Source organism: Canis lupus, chromosome 3 (assembly GCF_048164855.1).
Source record: "Canis lupus baileyi chromosome 3, mCanLup2.hap1, whole genome shotgun sequence".
Lineage (NCBI taxonomy): Eukaryota > Metazoa > Chordata > Mammalia > Carnivora > Canidae > Canis > Canis lupus.
Genome location: NC_132840.1, coordinates 23272460 through 23294787, shown reverse-complemented (window position 1 = coordinate 23294787; position 22328 = coordinate 23272460). Strand labels below are relative to the sequence as shown.

Genomic DNA, 22328 nt, shown 5'->3' with positions numbered 1-22328 from the left:
GATGCAGCAAGAAGTACCCAAAACCACATAATGCCTCCTTGACCACTCACCTAGTCTTACTAGCGTCTGTTTTACTTTCACTTAAAGGGGCAAGTTTTCAAGTGTTCCCACAAAACACCCAGGTCCCACATCCACCCATTACTTTGTGCCCTTTTAGTTCTCAGGAAAATTTACTTGTGCGAAGACGACCAGATGGCAGAACCTTGACCAAGGCGAGGAAGGTGCCTGGGATGAGGCCCTCCCCCCACTGCTGCCACCGCCTGGCTTGGGACAGTACAGTGTACAGCACTGCCAAGCACCAAGTACTCATCCATTAAATTGAGCTTGATGACAGTTTTTAGTTGTGCCTTTATTCACCTTAGTTCATTAAAAATGTACTTGGTTTAGAGATCCTAGTGACCACCCAGTAATGTGGGATAAAAGTCACCCCTCTCCACATGGTACTTTTGTTTTTTTAAAAAAGCAGAATTTCTTCTAGGAATCTTATTGATCATACAGTAGTTACAAGAATGTCAGATATAATGATGTATACAATCTAAACAAGACAAGCTGATTAAGAATTTACATAATGTAAAAATACACATATTAAAAGTTAGCCATGTGGACAGATGCATGCAGCGGAAAGAGTAGTTGGAAGGTCGGGGATCAAGTGCCCATATGCAGTACTATTGCTTCCCACCCCAACCTCCGTTAATAAGTAACCTCCACTAACAAGTATAGGTATTCCACACACATCTAAAATACACAAAGGTAAATTGTGACCTGCTACAGTACAGTCTAAAGTTATGTGTGATCTTTCTGTGCTACTGCCACAAAAAAGTAAATAGTGAACCCCATGCAGGTAGTAGAAAGCATTGGTTATTCTAGTTAAACTTGGAAAAATTTTAAACTTCTGACATTAATATCTGTCAAGAGTGTTAGGTCTCCTTTTGCTATTGTTTTCTTCACAACTGACATGCAGTCAGAGTGGAGAAACTTTGATGGTTGTTTGACCTACAGTACAACTGAAATACTCTTTAAAAATGTAACTTTTTAATAACAGAGTCACACACTTAACATAAAACATGGATCTCTACAGCTTTAGGCCAAAGGGTAGAGGGAGTGCATCTGAATTGTAATGCTTTAGTTTCCATGTTCTGTAGTTTCTAGCACTGTCGTAAGGAATGAAACTGATAGAACAGCTTGTTTCTTTCCCAAAGCAGACAGCAGTTTGACTTCTTAGAGGATAAACAAATCAGAAATGTCACACTTTCTTTCTCTGGGCCCTTTGAGAAACTAGACAAAAATTTTAAATTATTCAAGCGTCTTGTTGAGCAGTGGTGCTTTTCTTTATTGTCTAGAGAAGCAGCAAACAAGACCTCCCTAGCACTGTGAGAGTGCTGACTCAGGGTACACTTACACCAGAACCAGGAACCTTTCTTACTCCCATTTTCCCTGCTTTTTGCCAACCATTATGGCAAATGTGGGGGGTGGGAGTTATGCTTGACAACTTAGGCTTAAAGATCCTCTTACAGAGATTTCTCCCATTGAGTAGAAACCCTTTTTCTACAAAAAGTTGGCTGGTTCAGTGAACCTAGAAAAGACTTGTCTCTCTGAATGCTTAAATTGCAAGTTCCTAATAGATAAAGAGCGTTAAAATAACGTGAAGGTCTATTTTATTGGCAACTTACAATGCAAAGTATTTTATTTTTAAATGCCTAAATTTGAAAACAAAACAGCCTAGGTTAAATAATATAGTTTTCCAAAGCTGAATGTGCTCATTTGGAGCTCAGTTTTTCTGCTTGCAGTACAAAACAACTTCCTAAAACTCCTAGGCAGAAACACTACTGTTTTGATGATCTGTGATTAGATGAACTGATCAATCTCAGTTGGTAATATCCCTTTTTTTCTCCTTGGTAAGGGTTTAAAAAAATTCTAGAAGAGATGCATCTTTCTAGTCTTACACAAACAATTTCATTCCAAATGTCTCCTGAGAGGCATATACCATATACAGGAATCCATCTTCATCCTTCTCACTTTCATACACTTCAGAAATCGGTGTGGACACACTCACCATGCTGTGTCCATTCACTAACAGGAAGAAGGCTTGATTAGCATTGAGCTGTAAGCGCCTCCTATTGAAAGAAAACAATGTGAAGAGATGCCAACCAACACATTAATATGCAGGGGACATGTAAAAATATCACCCACCCCCACTGATCTAAAAGTATAACGCTTTTGTAAATGCTGCTTCTGGCAATGTGTATGCCTACTGATGATGACTCATACAACTTCCCATAAAGCATAGGACATTTCCTATGATTACATTCATGAATGACATTAGCGGTAATCCTGGTAGATTATTCTTACTATATTCCTGAGGCTGGTCTTAGACTAGTATGCTCTCTGAATAGCTGTCTAAAGAGAGGAATAGTTCAAAATATAATTTACAGACTACTTATTACCATTTAAAAGACTCCATTGTCTTTTACTAATTTTACCATACAAACTTGTACAATTTTCTGATTAGAGAAAACATCTATGCTAGATGTTATGATTAAAGAATCAATCAATCAATCAATAAAAGAATCAGAGGATAGGAGATCCAGCAGGTAAATCAGAAAGGAAGGAACATTTTTAAGGTTTTGTTACGCTTGCAAAAATGTTAATCAGAACTAAAGATTTATCTAAGTCTGATACAGAAAGAGAAGTTACCCAAAGAAATTTTTTAAAAAGGTGATTAAATACCTAATGATCTTAATGAGCTCACTCATGTTGACATGATCAGGTACGAGGAATTTGGTTTTGTCCAAAACAGGAAGTTGCTTCTCACCCTTGTACCGTTCTATTATCACCTAGAAAAGTAACCAAGAAAGATTTTAATAACCATTAACAATGAAGAAGAGTTGAAATACTTCCTATGTTATAACTAGGACATACCAAAATGGGGTTTGAAATAGAGCACATGTGTTGGTTTCCCCACAGATCTCCTATTAAGAGTGATCATTTATTAGCTTAGACTTATCCCATACAGAATCTAGTACACAAGACAAAGTGACTGCCTCCAAGGGGGTGAGCAGGGTGGTGAAAGTAGTTTTTTTGTTGAAGATACACTCATTAGTCAGAAAAATAAAAGCAGAGGCTAGGTACCAGCTTATAGTGTAAAGCTCTGAATCTATGTCAATTGCAATACCATTTCCTCTGAAATGTGTTAGATCTTAATTATGGTAATACACTGAAATTTTTTTTTCATGCTAAACTGGCTTCTCTACTTGACATGGAAAAAGTCCACGAAAAGACAATGTCAGCTAGTTCTGGAGACAAATTTAATGCAGAAAGACTTGAAGATTGTTCTATTTTGACAATATACTCCTGGTAGTTCAGTAATGAGTTTTAAGAGCTAAGAAACTTGCACTATGCAGGACACAAAAACAGTTCATAGTTCCACATCATGTATGGAAATAGATCTATTAGCCCCTTGCCATACTTCCTTTCCATAGAAGAAAAACAATTTTCCCCTAGTTCTAAGCCATTGCAAAAGCTTGCCACACAGGATTTACTGGGCCTCCCTGTCACCTTCTGAGTACCAGACACTCTTCTCTAGGCAAAGCAACTCCACCCTGCCACAACAATAGTAAGCTGAGACAGTAATGGCAATATTTTCATAATATGTCTCTAGAAAAGGGGAAGATACTTGTCTGTACGTTGTTCTACTATATGGGGCCACATAAGGTTCTGCGTAAAGCCAAATCAAACTGCTATTCCCTTCCTTGATAAGATCAAGGACATTTATCCATAGTGTGTGTTTAGAACATGGCATTCACAAGGGAGAATCAATAGACAGACTACTTTTGCCTGGTTTTGACTAACAACAGAGATCAGAGGCAATACAGAAATCTTAAATTCCTGGTCCAGGACGAGGCAGAAAGCAGTAAGAATGAGAAGAAAATCTCCCATCAATAAGGAGGACATAGCAGCAGCTTGGGGATGCAGACAGCATGGCCTTGGGCACCTCCTGCTCTCAGGTGCCCCTGACTCCCCAGTGCTGGTATTCCCTGAAAGCAATCCACTACAAATTACTGGTTGACTTTTCAGTTATTTCCTCTTTTTCCTGTACTATTCTCATTTGGGAAAGACAACACGTAAGTCATGAGTAAGGCATTTAGCTACACCTGAAAAGTGCCTTCCTGAGTGTTGCATTTAGACAGCAGTGCTATGGACAGAAGTGCAGGAGAAAAGCTGTTCTTGGGAAGTGGAGAGCAAGCAAGCTGCCTGTGCCTTCTCAGTCCATCCATCCTATTCCCATCAAGAAGTGCCTGTGAGAGTATTTCTCAAACTTATTCAGGGGTTACCAGCACATATGAGAAAGTACAAGTTTTCTGCAAAAACCCTTGGAACTACTAGCAGAAAAGAGGACTGCTAATGTACACAGATATTCATGTTTCAAAAGGAGGCTGCAGAACAAATCCTGGCAGACGGCTCAACTATTCATTTCTAACAGCTAGCACCAAAAAGTAAAGAAAACCTTAAAATTAAGAGAATTCTCTAGGCCATATGTTGACCTCAAATATAAGGAAAGACTAAAATTTTTAATAGTCCAAGGAAAAGAGACTATCTTCTACTGTAGAATCCTACAGTTGGAAACTGCTGGGCAGACCCATCTTCTCTTTTCTGTGTACCTTACAGACCCAACCCCCTGGACCTTTTTTCTCCTTTGACCTTAGTTTAGTCTGAGATGGCAGCTCAGAAAGCCAAGAATGAAAACTTCTACCAAATTTTTAACAGTGGAGTCTCTTTCTAAGTGGTCCGTAGCATTCATAGGAGGTAACAACCATGTATGCAAAACTAGGCAAATCTTTCCAACTACTACATGGAATGGGATTCTCTTCCCATTTTACAGATAAGGATGTGGCAAGTCCCTTTCAGAACTTTAGTAACTAGCTCAACATCACTTAGTAACCTTAAGCCTAAGGCTTGAACTCAGCCTCTACCTGAAACCACAAGTTCCTCTTAACCACATTTCTCTACAACTGGTACCTCAGCAGAAAACTTTTTAGGGTCTGCCAGCAAAGGATTTGAGGTAGAGGGTGTTACTGCCTGGGCACAGCAAAAAGCATCTGAAGTACCTACATATGACAAGAAAGCAGTGTCTCCTCTAACTCTTGTAAAGAAGCCAAATACAACAGACTTCTCTGGGGCATCAAAAGATGGCCTAGAATGTACAGTTACATTTAAATCCTGAGAGCTACTGGGAGGCTGGGTGGCTTAGTGGTTGAGTGCTTTGGCTCAGAGAGTGATCCCAGGATTGAGTCCCACATTGGGCTCCCCAGAGGGAGCCTGCTTCTCCCTCTGCCTATGTCTCTGCCTCTCTGTCTCTCATGAATAAATGAATAAAATCTTTTAAAAAAAATCTTAAGAGCTACTGATCTTCCTACTGCAGGATTCCTTCAACAGAGTGGATATTTCCTTCCATTGATAAAATGCTAACAGTTCTAGCCCCTCTATCCTTTCCCCCAAAATAGATTTGACTTGTGAAGTATGTAACATTAAGGCAGAAAACTCATTCAGGAGGAAACAGAATGTGATTAGATGCAAGAACTGTATATTAAGATATCTCAATTCTAGGTCGTGAAATTGACACTGGAGATTACTTTCTGAGGACCTCTGTAGAAACACCTGTCACACAGTTACACATAGCAGCACTGTATTAAAATACGTAAGCAGTGCTCTCTTCTGTATACATTAATAATGTTATTAATATTAATAATAATAAAACACAGGTGCTGGAGACTACCTACTGGGATTTTGGTAGGATGCTGCTCTCGGATAAGTCGGACATCTTCTACTCTTTGTTCTGCAACGAAAGGAAGAGACAGGCATTCATTATTAAGGGCCAAAATGTAGCTTCTTTCCTGCACTTTTACTGGTGGTTTCCATATTTAAATTCACCTATCCCTAGCTTTGGCAGAGCAGAGCAGTAAGGACATCTTCCCGAGAACTGAGAGGAACCACACAGTGGCACTTCATATCTGGCACAAGTTGATATATAAGGCCAAATGCAACTTCCATGTAAACCAACATGTAATTACATGGCTCTAGCAGGTGTCACAACATATGACCAAGAGTGCAGAATTCCTAGTTTCAAGAATTTGAGACCCCAGGCTTGCAGTCAAATATAATCAGCAGATTACCTGCATGGCATTACCAATCTTTTCTCCAAGGACTCCCACTATGTGTCAATTTTCCAAAACTTCAGTTGATACAGGAATCTGTTAAACTATAGGCAATCAAACTATATAGAAATCAAACTATATAGAAAATCACAATGTGATTTTCTCTTATTACTTCCTGCTTTTCAATGACACATTGGTTAAGAGAAAATGCCCAAAAGAATGCCCTATTTGACTTTCAGTTTTTCTCAATGCCCACCATTGCCCAACATCACTAGACAAAATTTTAAAGCACTAAGTCTACTGTTGAATACTTTTTTTTGAGAGTATCTCTATTCTCTCCCTTAATATAATCATACATGAATAATCAATGTCATGGACTTCCTGAGAAGTCCTGGTGGCTTCAGAAAAAAAAAGATGCAGGGACACCTGGGTGTCTCAGTGGCTGAGTGTCTGCTTTTCGCTCAGGGCATAATCCCGGGGTCCGGAGATCAAGTCCTGCATCAGGCTCCCTTCAGGGAGCCTGATTCTCCCTCTATGTCTCCGCCTCTCTGTTGTCTCTCATAAATAAATAAAATTTTTAAAAAGATGCTTTGATCTACATATATTCTACCATTGCCAATTTTTTTGGATTAAAAAAAAAACATTTAGTATCATTCTTCATAAAAATGACTGAACATTCTCATGTTCAAATACAAACATGTAAGTGCTGGGACACCTGGGTGGCTCAGCGGTTGGGCGTCTGCCTTTGGCTCAGGTCATGATCCTGGTCTGGGATTGAGTCCCACATCGGGCTCCCTGCGAGAAGCTGCTTCTGCCTGTGTCTCTCATGAATGAATAAATAAAATCTTTAAAAAAAAAACAAAAAACAGGGCAGCCTGGGCAGCTCAATGGTTTAGCACCACCTTCAGTCCAGGGCCTGATCCCAGAGACCCGGGATCGAGTCCCAGGTCAGGCTCTCTGCATGGAGCCTGCTTCTCCCTCTGCCTGTATCTCTCATGAATAAATAAATCTTTAAAAAAAAAAAAAAGTAAATTCTATTTTCCCATCCAACATATCTATCTAAATCAGCTTCTAAGATAAAATTACTACATATAAACATATCTGCCATAGACTAAGAAGATGGCAAACATGGGGATTCCTACCAGCGTGCATTCCTATTCAGTATATGAGAATAAAGATTAATTTAGTTACCGTTAGTAAGCATAACCTAGTGGTTCCCAATCTATAATATAGTGATTAATAACAAGAAATACGCAGCTGGTCCTGTCAGAGCTTCCAAAACACTTAGAATTTTCTAAATGATTAAGAGTGGTATTGATAAGGGCTATCTCTTGTTATTCAAACAAACCCCAATCAACCATACAAGTTTATGTTAATGTTGTAACTTTTAGAAAGCTCCTAAGGATGGGGAACTGGTGGCCAGGGGGGAAAACAACAGTGATTTGGGGTTTGAAATGTTCAGACCCACCCCAACCACCAGGGAGGGGAAAGAGGCTTGAAGGATGAACTAATCACCAAAGGCCAATGATTTAACCAGTTATGCCCATGTAATGAAATCTCCATCAAAAGGATGGGGCTCAGGGCAGCCCCGGTGGCACAGCGGTTTAGCGCCGCCTGCAGCCCAGGGCGTGATCCTGGAGACCCTGGATCAAGTCCCGCATTGGGTGGATCAAGTCCCGCATTGGGCTCTCTGCATGGAGCCTGCTTCTCCCTCTGCCTGTGTTTCTGCCTGTCTCATAAATAAGTAAAATCTTAAAAAAAATTTTTTTTAAAAAGGATGGGGCTCAGGGATTTCAGGTGCTGGGAGAGTAGCACACACCGAACTCCACAGCAACAGAAGCTCCTGTGCTCAGGACTCTTCCTAACCTTATCCTATGTACTTTTCACCAAGCTGTTCATCTGTATGCTTTAATATCCCTTGTAATAAGCCAATAGTCTAGCAAACAAAAGTTTTCCTGTGAGCTACGCCAGCAATTCAATGAAACATAAGGGGGTCGTTATAAACCTCTGATTTCTAGCCAGTCAGAAGCACAAGTAACAAGCTGCACTTGTAATTAGTGTTTGAAGTGGTGGGTGGGGAGGGGCAATATTGCGGGGCTGAACACTTAAACTGTCATATCTGAGGCTATCACCAGGTGAATTAGAATTGAGTTAAATTTTAGGACAGCTGTCAGTCTGTTGAGCATCTGGCTCTTGATCTCAGGGTCCTGAGTTGAAGCCCCACAATGCGTGTAGAGATTACTCAAAAACAACCCCACACCGTTTAAAAATTGTACAACAGCCAGCTGAATTGCTTGATGTGTGGAAAACCCAAACATGGTCCAAAGTGAAGCAGTTGATTAATAGAATACGGAGAGTAGAGGAAACACAGGATGAATTTTTTTTCACTTGCATCATCCTTTAAATCCTTCTCTGAGGGTGTCACTGATTCCCCTTCGATGCCTCTCTCAGGTCTAAGACCCGTCCCTGTATGTCTGTCCTACCCCAGGAGAAGGTGCTCTACCATCTAGACTTAGCTATCCATCTGCTTCACAGTAAAAATCTCGTGTGTCAGGGAAGATTTCAGAAATTAGAGGAAATCACAATTCACTCTATCAAATGAATTTTTTTTAAAGATTTATTTATTCATGAGAGATAGGCAGAGACACAGAGTGAGAAGCAGGCTCCTCACAAGGAGCCAGATGCGGGACGCAATCCCAGGATCACACCCTGAGTGAAAGGCAGACACTCAACCACTGAGCCACCCAGGTGTCCCATGAATAATTCTTTAATATACCTGGGAATATGCTTCACACTTAAAAGCTTAACCTCAGCCCCGGTGGTGCAGAGGTTTAGCGCCGCCTGCAGGCTGGGGTGTGATCCTGGAGATCTGGGATCTGAGTCCCAGACTGGGCTCCCTGCATGGACCCTGTGTCTTCCTCTGCCTGTGTCTCTGCCCCGAATGAATGAATGAATGAATCTTAAAAAAAAAGAAAAAAGAAAAAGCTTATCCTAACTGGGGTGCCTAAATGGCTCAGTTGGTTAAGAATATGACTCAATTTCTGCTCTGGTCATGATATCAAGCCCCATCTGGGGCTCTTCCCTCAGTGCAAAGTTTGCTTAAGATCCTCTTGCGGCACTTCGGTGGCTAAGTGGTTGAGCATCTGCCTTTGGCTCAGGTCGTGATCCTGGGGACCTGGATTGAGTCCACATCAGGCTCCCCAGAGGGAGCCTGCTTCTCCCTCAGCCTGAGTGTCTCTCATGAATAAATAAATAAAATCTTTAAAAAAAAAAAAAAAAAAAAAAAGAACCTCTCTCAATTTAAAAAAGGCAAGCTCATTCTAATAAATCTGAAAGTGGAAACATTCAGAGAGAAGGGGGAGCTTTTTTAATAAAGGAAATAGGTTTGTTCTGGTATGTGGAAAATGAAAAAAAAATAGGCTTTAAATGTAAGGCTTCAAATCAGAAACTATAATTTCAATACTATAGTATCAAGTTTCTTTATCTTGATTTATCCCCAAAATATGCCCCCCTCCAAAGACAAAAAAAATCATTATTTTTATTAAAGGTGGGAAAACAGGTATGAAGACAAGTTACTTCCTTAAGGTAAAAACAAGTAGTACCAAAGTCTCATAGGAATGTCATGAGTGTCTTGGCCAGTTCTATGAACTCAGTGGTGTGCCTGAGTGAGCAAATATGGTATATGCCTCACTCTTTTTGAGTAGACAGTTATTTTCAGAGGATAACAGTATATTTTAACAAAAGCATTACCAACACAGATTAAAGACAGGCGTGAACACTCTTAATCAAGTTTTTTTAAAATTTTTATTTATTTATGATAGTCACACAGAGAGAGAGAGAGAGAGAGGCAGAGACATAGGCAGAGGGAGAAGCAGGCTCCATGCACCGGGACTCCAGGATCACGCCCGGGCCAAAGGCAGACGCTAAACTGCTGCACCACCCAGGGATCCCTAATCAAGTTTTTTTTTAAACACTGTAATGCCCTGTTTATTCACCAAGGGCTCAGCCTTGCGCACAGAAAATGGTTAATAAACGAATTAAAGTTGTAAAATGGAAATACTCTTCCAAATGCATACCAAGATACACTTCCCAGACTCCTTTTCTCCTGTCTCCAAGAACTCATACAAGACCTACAAACATAAAAGCAGGATAGGAATCTAAGACGTTGGGATCCCTGGCTGGCGCAGCGGTTTGGCGCCTGCCTTTGGCCCGGGGCGCGATCCTGGAGACCCGGGATCGAATCCCACGTCGGGCTCCCGGTGCATGGAGCCTGCTTCTCCCTCTGCCTGTGTCTCTGCCTCTCTCTCTCTCTCTGTGTGACTATCATAAAAAAAAAAAAAAAAAAAAAAAAGGGGAATCTAAGGCATCTTATTTTTACCAACATATCATTTGCATAGTTGCTTTGAGATTCCCTGCTGCACTTAAAGTAAAACTTTATTTCACTGAGTGAAATGGAAGCATAATAAATATTGCCACTATCTATAAATCATAAATGTAATACCCAATCCATTAATGAGTAACACTGCTTCAGTTCATGGAGTGCTACCTATGTTTTGGTATAAACCATTCTCTACAGTCTACCTATTAAGAATAGATGGAGCTGTTTATTCTAGACCAACATATAAATTTCCCCCAAGACATGCAAACTTTTGGAATATTAATGGACAAGTTTAAACCTGCTCATGACTAAACTGCAGGAGAATAGTGTGATTCCTTGGCAATTCCAGAAGCTGAAGCGAAATCATTACATTTGAGAAGACCAAATCCAGAATTATTTGCTCAAATACAACGCTGGAAGTTCATAAAATTTTTCCACATACCTGCAAAGACACACTATGCTTTTCACTAAGCGCTGGCCCATCTCCTATACCGAGATGATGGCTACCTACTGGAGGCTGGGAAAATACACCGCAGAAAATAAACTGCAAGTCCAGACTCCGCCACTAGGTGGACCATGATCTCACCTCTCTGGGCCCCACCCACTTTCTTCAGTTACAAAAGGTAGAGGGTTGTTTTGGGTGAGCCCCAAGGTCCACTTCCACCCTCTCAATCCTGGCAGAAGATATCAGCAGAGCTATATTCAATTTTGAATTAACCTAAACTCATTCACTTGGAAAGAGAAAGAACTGCTCAAGCTAACTGGGTCTGCTCTTAGTTTCTATGAAGAGGTTCTTTCCTAAAAACTTATTTCCCTCATCACTGTACTACAAATCAGTGAAAACTGTCAGTGCTGGAGCAAGGAAGGGGAGTAGCCATTAACTGATACCTGATCCTCTTCTGCAATGATTATTAAAGAGATCTTTTAACAAGGGGGGGTGTGGAGAGTATAAAGGTGAGATAAGGGGCAAGCCCAAAACTGGTATATTTAACATGTACTTACAGGGGAGAGGGGGGAATGGGGCATTCTTGGCTAACCCCTATTTATCCACAGGGCCAAAGATTCCAGGTGAATTCCTTCTAATTCATTAAAATACGTTAATCTCACTTTTCCTACTCTTACCACCTACTCTGAGAGGTTTTTCTAGAATAATCTAAAAATAAGCAAAAAAAAAGAAACTATAAAAGTATAGTTTCAGTCATAAGAAAATAAGCATCTTTCCCACACAGATGTCCGCAGTGAACTTTCATTGTTTAAGTAAGCCCTACATCTAACATGGGACTTGAACTCACGACTCTGAGATCAAGAGTCACACGCTCCATCCACTGAGCCAGCCACGCAACCCCCAGCTAACTTTAAAATGCATAAGTTAAAAAAATAATAATAAAATGCATGAGTTAGTGAGAACCGAAGCCAGATACAAGAGGAAATCTGATTCAGATGCTGTTCTCAGGGCTGCATAAAAGCTAAACAATATTGAGAGTTCACAGAGGTCATTAAAGAGAAAATTTCCAACAAAAATGCACGTCCAAGTCGGCTAACAAACCCTCAAGAGACTGAAACGGTATGCTTGGCAGCTTCTCAGGACCAAGCAATCAAATAATTATCAGTAACGTGATCTATGACACCATGTAGAAGCTGTGTGAACGCTGGGCTCTTTGTGGACTTCAGGCAACTAAACAAAAGGAGTGCACAGTGTTGCTGCCTTAGACCCTAAAGAAGATGACCCTGGGAACTCCCCTGTGCTGCTATAAACACCCCCACCAACACAGTGTGGTGTCCACGCTGCTAGTGCACAACTTTCTTGCTTCAATGGAGCACCAGTCACTGCCTTGTCCTCATTTTTGTGGAGGCGTAAATATTGATGGTTACTTTCAGTTTCACCAAATGCCAGGGAACCCAAGTTAGGTTTCTAAGCCTGATCTGGGAAAAAAAAAACTGATTTACTGCTGGGGTAAAGTATGAATACAACAAACCAAAAAGAAAAGCCACCGGACCCTAGTTCTGCTGCAAAAAGGATCCAGAGGATTCGCCACACCAGGTCTACACTGGAGGGTGCAGGGATTCGTACAATGCTCCACCCCCAGGGCTCACCAGTGTGCACACTCCTCCTCAGGCAAGGTAGGGACATTTGTAAGCGACCACGTGTGACCAGCGCGACTTACCTGGAGATGATTCACTCGCGTACTAGTGTCATTACTTCAAAGTACCTGTCACCGCCTGGCCTCCTGGCCAGCCTTCCCCAAGGCACCCTTACCTAATCTGCACCTCCAGAGGGACAGACCCCCAGGACTGCAGGGCTGACCCGAGCGCCCAGCAAACAACCGGGCCATGATCGCGGGAGACCAAAAGGTGATTCAGCAGCTCCCTTGCGGCGCCCCCTGGATGGACGGCCGCCCTCGACGGCGACCCGGCCGGGGCCAGGGCGGGGATGGGGGCCTTCGGGGGTCCGACAGAGCTCAGGTCCCAACCCCCTGGGCAGATCGCCGCCGTCTGCCGCAACCCCGCCCAGAGGAGGAAGGGGTGCTCCGTGGGTCCCCCACCCCCACGTTGGCCGCGGCCCAGAGTGGACCGGCGGACGGATGGACGGACAGACGCCCGCGACCCGGCCAAGGGGGGGGGGGTAGGGGGCTCCCCGGGTCCCACCCTGCTTAGGACCCGGGCCCCCAACCCCAGACCCCGACGCCCTCAGCCCTCCTGGGTCCCACCCCGCTCAGGCCCCAAATCCCAATCCCGAGAGGGCGGACGGCCGCCCTCGCCCGCGACCCGGGGTGGAGGGGGGCGGAAGAGGCTCCCCGGGTCCGACCCCGCTCAGGCCCCGAACCCCGACCCCGAGCGGACGGACGGCCGCCCTCGCCCGAGACCCGGCCCGGGGTAGGGTAGGGTAGGGTGGGGGGGCGGAAGGGGCTCCCAGGGTCCGACCGCGCTCAGGCCACCCCCGCCCCCAAACGCCGTCGGTCCCCGGCCCCTCGGCCCCCTCAGCGCCCCCCCCGGCCCCCTCAGCCCCCCTCGCGGCCCCCCCTCAGTCCCTCTCGGCCCCCCCCTCAGCCCCCCCTCGGCCCCCTCGGTCCCCTCAGCCCCCCCCTCGGCCCCCCTCGGCCCCCTCAGCCCCCCCCTCGGCCCCCCCTCAGTCCCTCTCGGCCCCCCCCTCAGCCCCCCCTCGGCCCCCTCGGCCCCCTCAGCCCCGCCTCGGCCCCTCTCGGCCCCTCTCGACCCCCTCAGCCCCCCCTCAGCCCCTCTCGGCCCCCTCAGCCCCCCTCGGCCACCCCAGCTCCCTCGGCCCCCTCAGCCTCCCTCGGCCACCCCAGCCCCCCCTCAGGCCCCCCCTCGGCCCCCCACCCGGCCGCCGCGGACCCCAACGGCCCCGGGTGCCCGCCTCCGCCCCTCCTAGGTCCCACGCCGCGAGCCCCACTTCAGCCCCCGTTCCCCCGCAGCCCGCCGTCGGCCCGTGCCCCGGCCGTCACCGACCCTGGCGGCCCCGGGTCCGCGCCTCAGCCCTTCCGCCGGCCCGCGCCCCCTCCCCCCGCCCGCCGCGGCACCCACCGAAGGTGCGACGCTGCTTGAAGGTCTTCTCCGACGGCATGGCGCGGGAGGCGAGACGGAGGCGGCGAGGCGGAGGGTCCTGGCTGCTACAAGCGGCGGCGGCGGTGGCGGCGGTGGCGGCGGCTGCGGAGGCTCCGACTGTGGCGACAGCGACTTCCCTTGTGTCTCTTCAACCCGCAGCCGCGTCAGGTGACTGGCGCGGCGTCCTGGGGGGGCGGGGCCAAGGCCGGCGGCCGCCGCCGCCATGGTGGGCGTGGCGGAAGCGGGGTTGCGCGCGTGCGCAGCGGAGAACCCGCGATGCGCAGGCGCGCGGGCCGGAGGAAGCGCGCGTCCGGGCGGGGAAGACCCCAGGCGTAAGCCTCTCGAGCCCAAGTCCCGCGTGGCCCAGCGGCTCCCGCGGACCGCGCGTCACTTGTGTGTCGCCTCCGTGAGCCCACGGCCGAGAAAGCTCCGCTCCGGAAGCACATTCCTTCCGTGCTCCCGCCACAGCGCCGCGGGCCTGGGGGCTGCCGGTTGCTCATCCAGATGGGGGGGCGCCTGTCGCTGCTGTGTTTAGGGACCTGCGCCCTTGCGCCCGCGGCGGCCCCCTGCTTACCCCCCGCGGGCTGCCCGCGCCTGAACGTCCTCCTCTGAACGCGCAGGTGCGCTGCACAGATGGAGAGACGCCTGCTGACTGCAGCCGGCTGGTTCACCGTGACCCCCGGGCGTGGACGCGCACCTGGGAGGGCCGCGCGGCCGCGGAATGCCCGACGCGCTGGAACCCGCCCGAGCTCCGGAGCCGTAGCCTTTCTTACATGGTCGTTTGATAGAGTGCTCGGATTGTGCTCTATACCTTATTGTGCAGACATACGAAGCACACTAAAATATATTCCTCGGTGGGTTTTTTTGTAGCTGGGATTTCTTTACAGAGAAGCCAAACATGTTGCAGCTCCTTGTATAGTTATTTCCCAAGACCCGAACAATGACATTAGCTCTAGTTCTATTCTACTGTTGACTAGACAACGGTGCATTTGTCCACGTGTCACTCTCTGTCAGGTATTTCCCCCTTTTTGTTACAGTTCTTTACCCTGAAAAACCTGAGTTAAACAGCATTTACGCATTCTCTCTGGTTTCCAAAGTTCCAAAGGAAGGCTTCGGACTGCAAGTGTACTTACTATCCTCATTGCTTTGTATTTATTCTGTGAAAATTGGAAAAAAAAAAAATTCAGTCAGTGTTTATTTCATCTACCTTCTGCCAAACAAAATGATCTGGACTGAAGTCTTAAAGAGAGTGTGGGGGCGTCTGGGTGGTTGCGTCCGTTGGCCTGTAACTGTTGATTTTGGCTCAGATCAGATCCCCTGGTTGTGGAATCCAGTGTCAGGCTCAGTGGGGAGTCTGATTGAGATTCTCTGATTCTATCTCTGACTGCCCCTCCTCCATTTCTCTCAAATAAATCAATAAACATTAAAAAAAAAAAGTGTGTACTGTATGCTGCTTTTTTTTTTTTTTCTGGATTTCTTTTGTATATTAAGTATTGACTGGTGAGCTGCTTTCTTGGCTTAATTGCTATTTTGTAAGAAATGGACTTTTCGTTCTCTTGTTGGACAACTGTTCCAAATGCAAGAGAGGAAGAAAATCAATTATCTGGCCTATGGAGGTTGGGGGAGGGTAAGGAGCGTTTCATATTTCCCCAGTCCCTTAGGCATCCATAAAGCTTTACCAAATTACCCCAGGCCTTGAGTTCACAGCGACGGAGGGACAGGCTTCAAGGGCTGTGCTAGTGATGGGACAAGATCACTCTGTGATTTTCAAGTACTGAGGTTCACATTTACAGTGACTGCTAAAGTCTTCTCCTAACTTTGAATTCCTACTAGCATCTAAAACCACATCTCCCTACATGTTTCTCAGAAAACTGTGGACATGTCAGGGTGTCTCATAAACAAGGGTGTGGGCATGTAAGAGTGTCTCAATCTCCATATAAGAATAGCATATTCATAATATATAAATTATATCTAAAATGTATTAATTCATATTAACATACGGATAAAGAAGTAACTTAGTGCAACATTTGAAAACAAGCATGGAGGGATCCCTGGGTGGCTCAGCAGCTGGGCATCTGCCTTCAGCTCAGGGCGTGACTCTGGAGACCCAGGATCCAGTCCCACGTCGGGCTCCCTGCATGGAGCCTGCTTCTCCCTCTGCCTGTGTCTCTGCCTCTCTCTCTCAGGCTGTGTCTCTCATGACTAAATAAATAAAATATTTAAAAAAGAAATGAAAACAAACGTTTGAGTACATGTGAAAAATTTCATGTGCCCTCAGACTGCAGTATAATAGAAGTCTGATGTAGTGAACAATTTTCGGAGTGGTAAATAAATATTACTCAAGAATTATTTTAAGCCAGTTAATATAAGCATAGTATGACTTACTTTAAAATAAATAACATAAACATTACTGTTCCTTAAAATAACCTATATAAAGTAGAAAAACAAGACACATCTTTCATTCAAATTTGTTTTCTCTAGAAATTTCATGATGCCTTTAAGCTACTACTATTCTCAAAAGCCAGATGGTGTCAGTTTTACATAACTCTACCCTCTTCCCTTTTCCATAATATGAAATGACCATAATTGTGGAGAAAATAAGGTAACCGCTAAAAATTGAATGTGATGCCTCCAGCGTTAGTGATGCAACATGGCTGTAAACCATGCTGTCTAGCTATTTCTAAGAATCTGTTAAATGTGGCATGGAACATCAACCTGCAGTGCAGGACACATTATTTTTGACACACACAACATGGAGGACAAGTCACACCAAGAAGTTGTTCAGCCCCACAGGCCTGCCTGACCCTGCCCGCCTCTCCTTTTTCTGATTGGAAGAGATATCTGAGCCTCAAGGATGTCTGGGCAACTATTGGCCTGCTCTCCTATCATTCCTGTGTCATCTCTCTGCTCTTTAGAACAAGTAAACAAACAAGTGTTGCTCAAGAGGACCTGCAGGAGCTATTCTCAGAAAGGATTTAGTCAGGAGGATTTTGAAGTCGACTCTCAATGGAGTACAGTGTTTAGGAGTGTCTTCACTGGCTCCTCGGAGTCACTATCAGCAGCGGGGACAGGCACTGTTCTGCAGTGCTTCCTCTCCCCGTGAAGCTGTCTGATGAACAACTTTAGAAATCTGCAAGGGAGTACATGCAGGAAAGCCATCACAAATCACAATCTAACATTATTTCTGAAATGAGCATGAATCGCTGACTCAGCATTCCACAGGTTTTTCTGTTTGATTCTAAGCAAATTCTCAAGGATTGCTGTTTTTCCAACTTTCGCCCTTATGTGGGACTATTAAGGGAGGGATCTCTTGAGACACTGCAGGCCCTCTTGTTTGGCCTTTGGATATTTTCCTTTCATTCCATTGCCTTGGCTGTTTCTTCTGAGCAGGGGATAAAGATGCCACTTTTCACTTCTGGGTTGTGAGAACCAGCCTGGGTAAAGTTAATACAGTTTAGTCAGGTCCAAGAAATACTAGTTTCTATGACTTCTGTGGTAACAAATTGAGAAATATCCTGCCCTATAATCCGCTCATCTCCTTAGATGCTATCAGTTCTCCATAACAAAGAGTTCATTATTATAGTCTCATCTAGCATTAAAACAAATGATCTCTTTTATCTAGTTTTTTTCTCATTTTGCTATGACCACAACCTCCTTAGTGTTCTCTATGGGATACATTCTGTACAAGGGACTATAACAGTGTTCAAGGTACACCAAGCTTTGGGGGTTCCATGTGCAATAGTTATCTGCTACCCTCAACTTTTCCCCTTGAGTTCCTTCCTGCCAAGAGGGGTTACCCAAGTTCCCATAGCTACATATTTCTTTCTATTCTGGTTAGCACTAATTTGATTCTTTTAGATCTTGGGGTGGCTTATCACACACAGCCTTCTGTTAGTCCTGCTCTCAAGGATATACAGATATGGATAGGTCTTCATAACTGTATAGGTGCACAATCCAAACTATAAACACAATAGTTTAACCATTTGGGGCACCTGGGTGGCTCCATCGGTTTAAGTGTCTGCCTTCAGCTCAGGTTGTGATCCTGAACCCAGGGTCCTGGAATTGAGCCCTGAGTCTGGCTCCCTGCTCACGTGGGGAGCCTGCTTCTCCCTCTCCCTCTGCCCTTCCCCCTGCTTGTGTGCACTTTCTGTCTCTCTCGTTAATAAATAAAATAAAAAAGAATACTTTAACCATTCTGATGGAAATTTAACCACATTATTTTGTATATGACAACAACTCTAAGCTCCTCTGGGAGAAAACTGCCTACTGAGGGGTAGACAGATTAAAAACAAAACTAAACTAACTAAAATGTAACAGTGGCAGATTATCCTTTAGAACCTATGGATTGAAGCAGAACACGGCATATTGGATAATCTGGCATTCTGCAAAAGTTTATCACATTAGTTCATGCATTTCTGCTTAGAAATACCAGCTTGTACTAAAATGCTGATCCACCAGGATTCTCTAAATCTCTTTGGTTCATGTTTCTCACTTTTACTCTTTTAGCTACTTTTTTTTTTCATTCAACATTTAATAACCATTCATTGACTGCAAGATGCGTGTTAGCATATATATATTTTTAAAGATTTTATTTATTTATTCATGAGAGACACAGAGAGAGAGGCAGACACACAGGCAGAGGGAGAAGTAGGCTCCATGCAGGGAGCCCAATGTGGGACTGGATCCTGGAACTCCAGGATCACGCCCTGAGCCAAAGGCAGATGCTCAATCGCTGAGCCACCAGGCGTCCCATGTGTTAGAATATCTATCACACGACAAGGGATACGTCTAGGGAGACTGGTACAAAAGGAAACAAGTGTTTGTCATAAAATGGTGGTGCTGTAGAAAAAAGGGAACATCCTTCCTAGGAGATGCCATCTGGGGACACAGAAGGAAGATGGCTCTTTAAGGGCACAGAGTAAGGAGTTGGGTCTTTCTGACAGAGAAGATTGCTTGAGCAGTCAGAGATGTGACTAAGCTGGTGACCTCTGGATTATCAGATGGCTCCCCTGGAGAGATGGGTGTGGGGACAGGCCCAGAGGCCAGACTGGGAAATCCTGTGTGACGTGATAAGGAGTCACTGGAGCCATTAAATACCTTTAAATAGGTGAGTGCCACAAGACTGCTTCTGCTTATGTGTTACTATTTGCAAGAAGAGAGTTGTGATACCAGCGTGGAGGCTGGACTGGAAAGCCGACTGACTAGGTGCAGAAAGATCAGTTAGGTGTTGTTTTCAGTTGTGTGGACCTGAGTGGGTCAAGATTTAATCTAAGACACACTGTATTGTTATTTTTGTTAGAAGTTGAGCTTCCCTGATTACTGGATTCCCTTTTTCCTGCGTTGAGATCTCCCTACAGAGGCAGTAGTGAGTAGTGAGGAATTTGTGGGAACTGGCAGGGTCATTAATTTTCTTTTTAGTAAGACCTCCATGCTCCCCTCAAACACTGGGCTAGATACTTCCCTTTAGACTCTGGGCAATTCCTCCTGCGCTTTAGGGCTTTGTTGTAGAGCGGTTCCCTGACTCTCTGGAAACAACTAATAACTACAGTTTCTTGTTGTTGTGAGCTATTTAAGGTAAGGTACTGTCACAAGCTGGCTTTACATATACTCTCCGCCTTCTAGAACACACATGCCCTGGGGCACAGTAAACAAGGTAACTAGGGCAGAACCCCAAGGCTTGGTATGGAGGACGCCAGAGTTGGTGCTTTGATTTATCAGATAGCCTGATCTCCCCTTTCATTGCAATAAGAGTAGAATTGAGTGAATGTCAGATTTTAGATAAAAGAAAGGGGTTTGATAGGCATACCTCAGGGTTCTATCTGGCTTGGGTGGTTAGTGGTTCCAAGCGCTAGAGAAGTTTGCAGCGCTCTGGGGGCCACCTAATCACGGTTTAGGCGGGCCTGGGGGCATCCTGGGGTGGTGTTAGGGCCGTGGTGGTGGTGTTCTTGGGACATCTCTAGAGGAATGCTAGGGGCTTGGGAGAGGGCTTCTGGGGGGGTGTCGTTGGTACTATTCTGGGTGGGAACCTAGGGCCATCTTGGAGGGTTCTGGGGGGTGGGAACTCCAGGGGAATCCTCAGTCCACACCGAGGAGTTCTGAGGGGGACCTCTGTGGGGTCCTTGGGCTGTTCTGGGGAGGCTCTCGGGGAGGCGGAACTTCCGGGGGGGGTTCCTTGGACTGTCCTGCGGGAGTACTTGGGGGACAACCTCCGGGGTCCCTTGGACCGTCCTGGGAGTGTTATGGGGGGCAACCTGCGGGGTCCTGGGCCTTCCTGGGGGTGTTATGGGGGGACAACCTGCGGGGTCCTCGGGTCGGCCTGGGAATTTTATGGGGGGGGACAACCTGCGGGGTCCTGGGCCTTCCTGGGGGTGTTATGGGGGGACAACCTGCGGGGTCCTCGGGGGTCCTCGCAGCGTCCCAGAGCGCCGCGGCCCGGGTAGCGCGGCCCACGCTCGGGAGGTGGAGAGTCGGGCCCTCGCGCACGCCCCGGGTCGGGAAGGGGAAGGGGCCCGCGCGGCAGGCGTGGCCGAGGGCGCAGGGGCGTGGCCGAGGCGCAGGGGGCGTGGCCCGCGCTCCCCGCCCTGCTCCGGGGGCGGGGGCGGGGGCGGGGCCGGGCTCCGGGGCGGCGCGTGCGCAGAGGCGGCGGCGGCGCGGCTGGTCCCCTGCGCCGGCATGGCGGTGTGCGCTCGGCTCTGCGGTGTGGGCCCGTCGCGGGGATGCCGGCGCCGCCAGCAGCGCCGGGGCCCGGCCGAGACCGCGGCAGCCGACAGCGAGCCGGACACGGACCCCGAGGAGGAGCGCATCGAGGCGGGCGGGGCGCTGTCCGGGGCGCCGGGAGGCCGGGGCGCCGGCCCCCCTCCGCCCCCGCGCTGCTCGCTCCTGGAGCTGCCGCCGGAGCTGCTGGTGGAGATCTTCGCGTCGCTGCCCGGCACCGACCTGCCCAGCCTGGCCCAAGTGTGCACCAAGTTCCGGCGCATCCTGCACACCGACACCATCTGGAGGCGGCGCTGCCGGGAGGGTGAGCGCGGGATGGGGGCGGTTGGCGGGGGTCCGGGCGGGGGGGGGCGGCGACTCCGGGAGAGGCGGAGTCCCCGCGGCGCCGCGCTCGCGGGCCCTGGGAGCGGGCCTGGCGGGGGCCCTGGGAGCGGGCCTGGCGGGGGCGGGGTCCCCGGCCCTGGGGGCTGCGCGGCGATGACCCTGGGGCTGCGGCGGGGTTCGGGCCGGGGGGGACGCCGACGCGGGTGGGCATCCTGGCGGGTCCCAGGCCTCGGGGGCGTAGCCGGGGACGGCGGACGGGGCGAGGCTGGCGGTGAGCGGGGCAGTCGGAGCCCAGGCGCGGGCGGGGGTCCCCTGAGGGCGGGCTTGTGCAGGGGCAGTTGGAGCAGGGCAGCCGGACAGGGCTTGACTTCCCTCGGAGGGACGCTGGTGGCCGGAGTGACGGTGCCGGATAGTTCTGTAACAGTTCCCAGGAGGAAAGGTTTACTTAATCCAGAGTTCAGGGCTCTCTCCGTGTGAACGTTGACAGATCCCAGGTGTTCCGTGAGGTCTCCTATTTTGGCAAAAAGGACAGATGGGAAACAGATCCAAACAATGCAGAACAGCAGCGGCAGGAAAGTACAAAAATCATCAGAGACCCTTGCAGTCAAAGATAACCCACTCTCAAGATTTTGGGAAACGTCTCGATATGCACACGTAGACTCCCGGACACAGGTTTACTTGGACGGGATCATACCATATAGACCGCCCTCCACCCAGTGTAGTATAAGCCAGCTTCGTGGGGGTTCTGCTGCATTTGTAGGCCACCTGACCACTTAGTCCCTTACTGATTGACTTTAGAGTTTGCAGCTTTTTCTTGTCTTAAACAGTGCTGTCAAGGCTGCCTTTGTGCAGTCTTGTAGAAATTTGTGATGTTTATTTGTGCCTTCTAGGACTCCTGAGGTTATCCTCCTAGGGTGCGCTTCCTGCCAGAGCAGGGTTGTTGTTAGTAGAGTATGCACACCGATAGATAGCTCGATAGCTCAGAGATACCCATTACCCAGCTGTTGGAATTTGCATTCCCAGAGGGGGTACATGAGAAGGCCTCTTCCCCCAGGTCCTCCTCAGCAAGAGGATCAGTCATCCTATCTCTGCAGTGAAGCTCAGTGTTCAAGAGTCCAGAGTGTCAGTCGACAGGCCAGGCTCCGTTTAGTGCTTTGAAATCCTGGAATTGCTGCTTTACCTTCCCAACTATTTCT

The 22328-nt window shown here is 47.2% G+C and overlaps 2 protein-coding genes and 1 long non-coding RNA gene across 5 annotated transcripts in view; 2 read left to right on the top strand and 1 right to left on the bottom strand.

The window, feature by feature from the left end:
• Positions 1–328: 328 nt before the first annotated feature.
• On the bottom strand, positions 329–14266 carry MAP1LC3B (microtubule associated protein 1 light chain 3 beta). Of its 2 annotated transcripts, none has more exons than XM_072819529.1 (4): positions 14074–14266; positions 5778–5833; positions 2728–2834; positions 329–2114 (listed from the first exon to the last, which is right to left on the bottom strand). In XM_072819529.1, exons 1-4 carry the CDS (start codon positions 14111–14113, stop codon positions 1940–1942), a joined length of 378 nt encoding a protein of 125 aa, XP_072675630.1. In that variant the 5' UTR covers positions 14114–14266; the 3' UTR covers positions 329–1939. The 2 variants fall into 2 exon arrangements, with proteins under 2 accessions (XP_072675630.1, XP_072675629.1); XM_072819528.1 differs by lacking the exon at positions 14074–14266 and adding an exon at positions 12788–12965.
• Positions 13986–15339, top strand: LOC140630029 (uncharacterized). Its single transcript, XR_012027839.1, has 2 exons — positions 13986–14262; positions 14715–15339. It is a non-coding gene; the product is annotated as an uncharacterized lncRNA (long non-coding RNA).
• A 5409-nt stretch (positions 15340–20748) lies between these two features.
• FBXO31 (F-box protein 31) overlaps positions 20749–22328 on the top strand; it is a 44296-nt gene continuing 42716 nt past the window's right edge. For both annotated transcript variants that reach the window (XM_072819518.1, XM_072819517.1), the window contains exon 1: positions 20749–21112. In XM_072819518.1, coding sequence (XP_072675619.1) covers positions 20767–21112 — 346 coding nt within the window. In that variant the 5' untranslated portion in view covers positions 20749–20766. The remainder of the gene's footprint in view (positions 21113–22328) is intronic.

Coding starts and splice junctions, on each gene's coding strand:
- MAP1LC3B (XM_072819528.1), bottom strand. CDS start 12,863: ATGGCCCGGTTGTTTGCTGGGCGCTCGGGTCAGCCCTGCAGTCCTGGG. Junction 5,834..12,787: donor CCTCTGGAGGTGCAGATTAG/GTAAGGGTGCCT, acceptor CTTTCGTTGCAG/AACAAAGAGTAGAAGATGTC. Junction 2,115..2,727: donor GAGCTCATTAAGATCATTAG/GTATTTAATCAC, acceptor TTCTTTCAATAG/GAGGCGCTTACAGCTCAATG.